This window comes from Phaeoacremonium minimum, assembly GCF_000392275.1.
Source record: "Phaeoacremonium minimum UCRPA7 unplaced genomic scaffold PA7_03_scaffold_518, whole genome shotgun sequence".
Taxonomy (NCBI): domain Eukaryota; kingdom Fungi; phylum Ascomycota; class Sordariomycetes; order Togniniales; family Togniniaceae; genus Phaeoacremonium; species Phaeoacremonium minimum.
In genome coordinates this window covers 96,785-102,784 of record NW_006921420.1, presented here as the reverse complement: position 1 = coordinate 102,784, position 6,000 = coordinate 96,785, and the positions used below count along the sequence as shown (strand labels likewise).

The 6,000-nt window shown below is 49.4% G+C and overlaps 1 protein-coding gene across 1 annotated transcript; it reads left to right on the top strand.

Moving 5' to 3' along the window:
- Positions 1–3,061: 3,061 nt before the first annotated feature.
- Positions 3,062–3,684, top strand: UCRPA7_7354 (putative cfem-domain-containing protein; the record flags this gene model as incomplete). The annotated part of the gene is made up of 2 exons (XM_007919886.1): positions 3,062–3,281; positions 3,344–3,684. 2 exons carry the CDS (start codon positions 3,062–3,064, stop codon positions 3,682–3,684), a joined length of 561 nt encoding a protein of 186 aa, XP_007918077.1.
- Between the last annotated feature and the right edge of the window lie 2,316 nt (positions 3,685–6,000).

The following is a 6,000-nucleotide window of genomic DNA, read 5'->3' as shown; positions in this document are numbered from 1 at the left end:
CGCCACTACGCCCGCTGCACTCGAATCCCATTGCACTCTCACAGTCCTTCAAGCCTTGTAGGAGGAGGTGAACAGAGAATGCAAGGCATATGCCATCTTCATTGCCCTCACTCAGCGCATCGTCGGACGGCGCGACAGATGGTCGGACAGCGCGACGACCGTCCTATTCTGGACACCGGTGAGGTACGAGTGCGGCGTAGCCGTGACAAGTGCCAATTGCGATCAGACTCTATGGAAGTTCGCATCTCGCTTGACAGGCGGTAACGTTAACGTTATCATAGTGCCCAGGCCCCGGCGGTTTTCCGGCTCAAAGTGGACCGCCTGTGCCGCAGCGAATCCCCTCTAAAAGACCCTGGAAGTCAGAAGTGTTGTTGGAATAAACGCGCCCACTGCCCTTTCAATCGCGGCTGTATGTAAAAGAGGAAGGCAGATAGTGCACAAAGCCTTGATAGTTTAAGAGCGAAACCCAGACTTCACCAAGAGTAGAAATTGACATATGAAAACATGAAATAGATACCGGAACTTCGGTATCTCTTAGGATTTGATTTGCCAAGCCTAGACTGCAAGAACTCATGCACTGTTGAATGGAAGGGAGAACTTTGGTGCCAACATAACGGGTTCATCAATAATTCGAAACACGAGAAGACCACTCGATAGAGCCGATGCCACAAATGACCTATCCAGTTGAACTGAGAACCTCAGCCATCTGGTCATTATCATGATACAGGGCGCCTGAGTGCCAGTTCGTTCGAGCCGACTTAAAGAAAACACCAAGCAAACAAATATTGGGCAAATATTGGGTTCAAAAAGATACGCTGTTCGGCGGCAGATAAGTTTCATAGCAAGTCTGCTTTCTCAATGAAATATTCAAGCAGCAGACGACATTATCATGGAGGAGTTTCGTTGTTGCTGTGGCGCCCGCCGTAACTCTTTCCAGATTCAGAATCGAGAAAAGAAGGCTCATAGTCGGCTAAGGGGGAATCAGCAAATAGAATAATACATAGTCTTCGTTTACTGCTGTTACACGATGATGGAGGGCTTAGTGGCTGTGGTTATTTGGCGAGATCAGAAGAGAATTCAAAGGCTGGCCCCTTTTCGAAGCAAGTAGCATGATGACTGGGACGAGCCACAAGTTTTACTAATCGATCGATGCAAAGAGATCCGTGTTGTGATGCCAGCACTCTGGGAGTAAGCTTGGTTAGTGTGTATAACTTGAGGGGTTCTGTCTCGACGATAGTAATTGATCAGCAATTGCGAAATATGGAAAATTGCGGGAACAATGGGCCCATTGCCAAGATGGTCCTCATCAATAAACAGGGCTATGAAGTATTATCGAACCGAGCCATTTATAAAGACCAATACTCGTCTCTTAACGCACTCGAAGCTGGTGTGCTTTCGGGCATGTAATCTCGTGGGAGATCTGTTTCGCATAACAGCGGAGGCAGATATGAGGGACCGTACTTGTGTCGTGGAGCTGGGGCATCGCCGCGTGTTCTACCTACCAAGGTTCCGGCTCGAATAAAAAGCCCCCGAGAAGCTCTCGCTTCTCGTTGTGGCAACGCCGAATTAGGGGCTACCACAGACTCATGGTCGGCCCAATGATGCAGCCTGAGAGACCATGTTAGGCCATTTCTGCCCTTCCCGTACTAGACCTTAGCAGAATTACCTACACTAAACTCGCCATACCGTAGAGAGGACAGGCTTTACATTATTTCCGCCTCATCCGGCTCACCTGCACTTCTCAAATTACACTTGTGTGAGCTCGTTCATTCCTTCTCAGGCACACTTGGGCTTCATCTGCTCATCCCAAACCCAACGCACAACCATTTTCATGTGCTCAGTCAACAGACATTGTAATTGGTATTGCCACATGTTTTCACATGACTGCTGAGAATGCCGAATCTCAAGAGGCGCAGCAGCCAAGTGCGAGCAGCCAACGAACTGATCAGAGTGCAGCTACTGGAGGTGCATTTGCCTCAGAGTAATCCAGCCTCAATTCCCCTGGCGTCTGTCAGCCAACAGTGTTTACGCTACAGGCAGCCAAGGCCGGTGGCTTTTTGCTGGTTCATTTCTTCAGTCCATTAAGCATAGGACCGGCGTCTGGAGAAGCCAGGGGTCTCAGCCACTCAACGGTCTTGTTTGCATGCTTAGCCTGCGGATTGACAGCACAAATCTCGGACAGAATCGAATGATGCAGCGATGGCTGGCCAGGCATACCAGGATCAGGAAAACCAGGCGGAGCCGATGAGGAAGAGTCGTGCCCGTACTGAACAAGACCGGTGCCCACTTGTGCGACTTCATCTCGGATTATGCACGCCTAATGGAGGATTTTTCGACTAGCTTCTGGATCGCCGGGGTGCTGCTCCCACGACTAATACGGTAGTCTAGTACCCCGGAAGGCGATGGACGATTCGAGGCGCTAGTGTTTATTTCTGTGTCATCCCCCTGAGTAAAAATTCGGCCGTCAGTTGTGTACCTGCGTCTGACATGCATGTATGCCCGTCAACAGCCTCAAGGTGCGGTACGACGCTCTTCAGCAAAACATATCATTGACCACACGCCAAACAAGTTGTTTCTGTGACTTTGATATCTTGATATTTCGAGAACATACCACCGCTTCTCTGTCCAAGAATAGTTTCATTGGAATGATCTCCCTGAAAGGCTTGACTCTGCTTGGCCCCCAGATTCCCCGCATGAGAAAACGACATGTGATGGGTCCTCGGTGAAATTACCCCGGAAAACCTCTAACCCTCCATCAAGGACGACCCATGCAGCCACCCCTTTCCCGGTATCCACTCACAGATCCAACTTGGGGCGCGTCTAACAGAATGTAACCAGCAAAGAGATTGCTTGCTAGGATCGCGGTTGATCTGACCATCAGTCGCTAACCAGGGGACTGAGGCATAAAAGGTCTCGCTGCCGGCTGTCGCTGTGTGTCAGTTCTTCTTTCCTCACCTACGCTCACTATCTCACCACTAGTCATTCGTTATTGTGAACTTTGCGCCTCAAACAAGTCCTTCTTGATATCCTAATATCTCAACAACCACCCCCAACCGCCAAAATGAAGTACGCTTTCGCTGGTCTGGCCATCGTTGCCCTCGCCTCTGCTCAGTCCCTCTCCGACATCCCGTCCTGCGCTCTGCCCTGTATCCAGGATGCTGTCACCTCCAGCACTTCCTGCGATGTCTCTGACTTCGCCTGTGTCTGCGAAAACCAGTCCACCCTGACCGGTGCTGCTACTCCTTGCGTTATCGAGAAGTGCGGTGCTGATGTCGGTGTCAGTATGTATATCCCTGAATTTCTAGCATGTCCCTTGCAGCAGTCTGTCTAACACGCCTTCTAGACGAGGTTCTTCCCGCTGTACAGAAGTTCTGCGCTGAGGTTGAGGCTGGCGGCTCCGGCAGCACCAGCTCCGCGGCTGCTCCGGCCTCGACCTCCACCTCCGAGGCCGTTGTCCCCACCACCACTGCCTCTGCTTCCTCGTACCCTACCACTACCGAGGAGGCTGTTACCACCACCACCATCTGCCCCTCCTCCACTTTCGCCACCGCCTCTGCTTCCGGCAACGGCACTGTCAGCACTGCCTACCCTACCTCCACCTTCGTCACCGCTGGTGCTGCTCACATCGCCGGCCCCGTCGGTGGCATTGCTGCTCTTCTCCTCGGTGCCCTGGCTGCCTTTTAAGAAGCCTAGCCCGCTCTGGGTTGAGTCCTGTTGAGGATGGCGCCTGCTCAATGCTATCTCGGATGTTGGTTGCTCAAAGCATCGACTGTTTGGCGGTCAAGGACTTGGGTCTGAGATAGGAACCGAAAATCAATATTGGATATTAACTCAATGTAATGTCGCTATGCTGCATGTGCAAATGCGTTGTAAATGAAAAATGTAGCAGCACTTCACTTCTCGAACCTGTTCCACGTCTCGCAGAGGCCATTCCACTTGATCATTCCCCCCTCTTAGCCACGAGCTTAGTCCCATTTCTAGTGTAAAGTCGACCTATGAACGCTCATAGAACCTTAGTCAAAGTGTCAAAGTGTATTTAGCTCCCGAGGTTCACCTAAATAACTGCTCATAGCCAATGGTTGATAGCCTAGGAAAGACGGATGGCTGGCAAGCGTCTACAAACCCTGTAGGAGTGGAACGGCCACAATAGTAAGCCATACAGCCAGACCGAGATGACATGGACTCTAATCACACGTTGAACTAGAAGATATTCGTTCAAGCATTGTTGCGTGTTCCGAAAGTTACCCCCACTTACCCCAGTCGCTCACCTAACCTGTCGCCGCTTTACTCAGGAGCTACTCAGTCACCACCCAGATACCACTCAAGACAGCTCAGGAGAGTGATCAAACCTGGTTTAGATAAATAGATAGTGCTACAAAAATCTCAACTTTTCGCGAGTGTTGTGACAGGGGACAGTTTTGGGCCACCTAGGTTAGAAAAAGATAGGTTGTTGGCAGAGTTTGAGAAGCATATCTCAAGCATAACACCTATTTGTCCCTGTGACGTCCATCACAAAAAGTGACAGATGCCGTGTTAGGGCCTCTAGAAAAGTCTTGTATAACATGTTCCTGCTGCTTGATGCAAGTGAAAGGCCTTGACAATTTATTTTAGCTCTTTATAGAATATGAATCCAGTCATTGCACTCCGAGAGACATATATATCATTTCAGAAATCCCGGTTTTTGAAAATGTCCCTAATTTCTTTCTCTCTTCTACGTTTCATATCATGCCCCGGTCCCTGTCTGATAAGCCAGAGTATCGATTAATATGGAAACAAATTTCATGCACTGGATATACTTACATGCTACGTCACCTTTAACTTGTTCAGGATGCTCCCATCGTTGCGTTATTGCTGCTTGGGGTTCTGGCTGATCTTCGGTGGACTGTGATCTGAGCTTCTTGACGAACAGCATCTATTCCATTCCACGGCGAGTATTGGGTGCTTTCAGCTAGCCACCGACTAAGGGGGGAATTCCGCGAGTCAGTGATGTAATGAGCCCCGAATGTTGGTCGTCCTCCTTTGCGGGAGATGGAGATCCAGTTATCCTTGTGAGGTACTGTAGCTGAGCTCATTTCGCCTTTAAATCGGTTTAACGTGATATACGATTGAGAAGGTTTGCGTTTACTTGGGGAAGCAGAGAAGTTTAGGAGAACGGGAAGGTGGATGGTGCAGAGCGTATATTGATGAGAGTGGACAACACCGTGATAAACAAACGCCCAAGATATATAAACATCGTCTAGGTGGGTAGACATATGCATCAAAAATGCACTGTATAGCCTTTTGAAAGAGAAGCAGACGATCTGCAAAGAAACTATATACTTACCACCGCATCGCTCTACGCTATAGGGCTTCCAAAGAGTTGATACTAGAGCCCCAGGTAGAGAGCTCCCCCCATCTTTTGAAATGACCCTAACATCTTTGGAAAAGGTCAGCACAACGAAACAGCCCGGGCCACGAAAGTTCCCTGCAGGCTGCTTGAGGCTCAAGGACCGCGCGTTGTGAAAACAGAAACTGGTTGGAAAGATTCTTCGCTAGTCACTTAGGCTTTTGCAGTGACATTACAAAACCTGGGCCTGGGGGCATGTGCACCTGACCCAAGGGGGATCCTCCTTCACAGTGTTATCTTGACAGGGGGCACCAATGGTGTTGTGCATTCATGCTACTGTAATTTCTAATTTCTTACAGTGCATCTGTTAAACCCCCCACTTTACAGCCAAATTTCCAGAAAAGTACTAATGATCATCACGGTCCTTCTGTCCTTCTGCAATCAGCCACCCCCACCCCCTTTTCAGTGTTACCAAAAAGTCCGGAGCTCTGCCATGCAACCGAAGCATACGTGCCCAGCCAAATGTACATTTGGATTGACCTGATGTATTGAGAATTTTCCTGCCGAGAGTAAATTCCATTCACCAATGTTATATCATTGAGGCTCATAACCTCTGGGCAGTAACTTATAACACGGTATTGTATGTTTACACAGGGATATCTGAAGCATGTCGT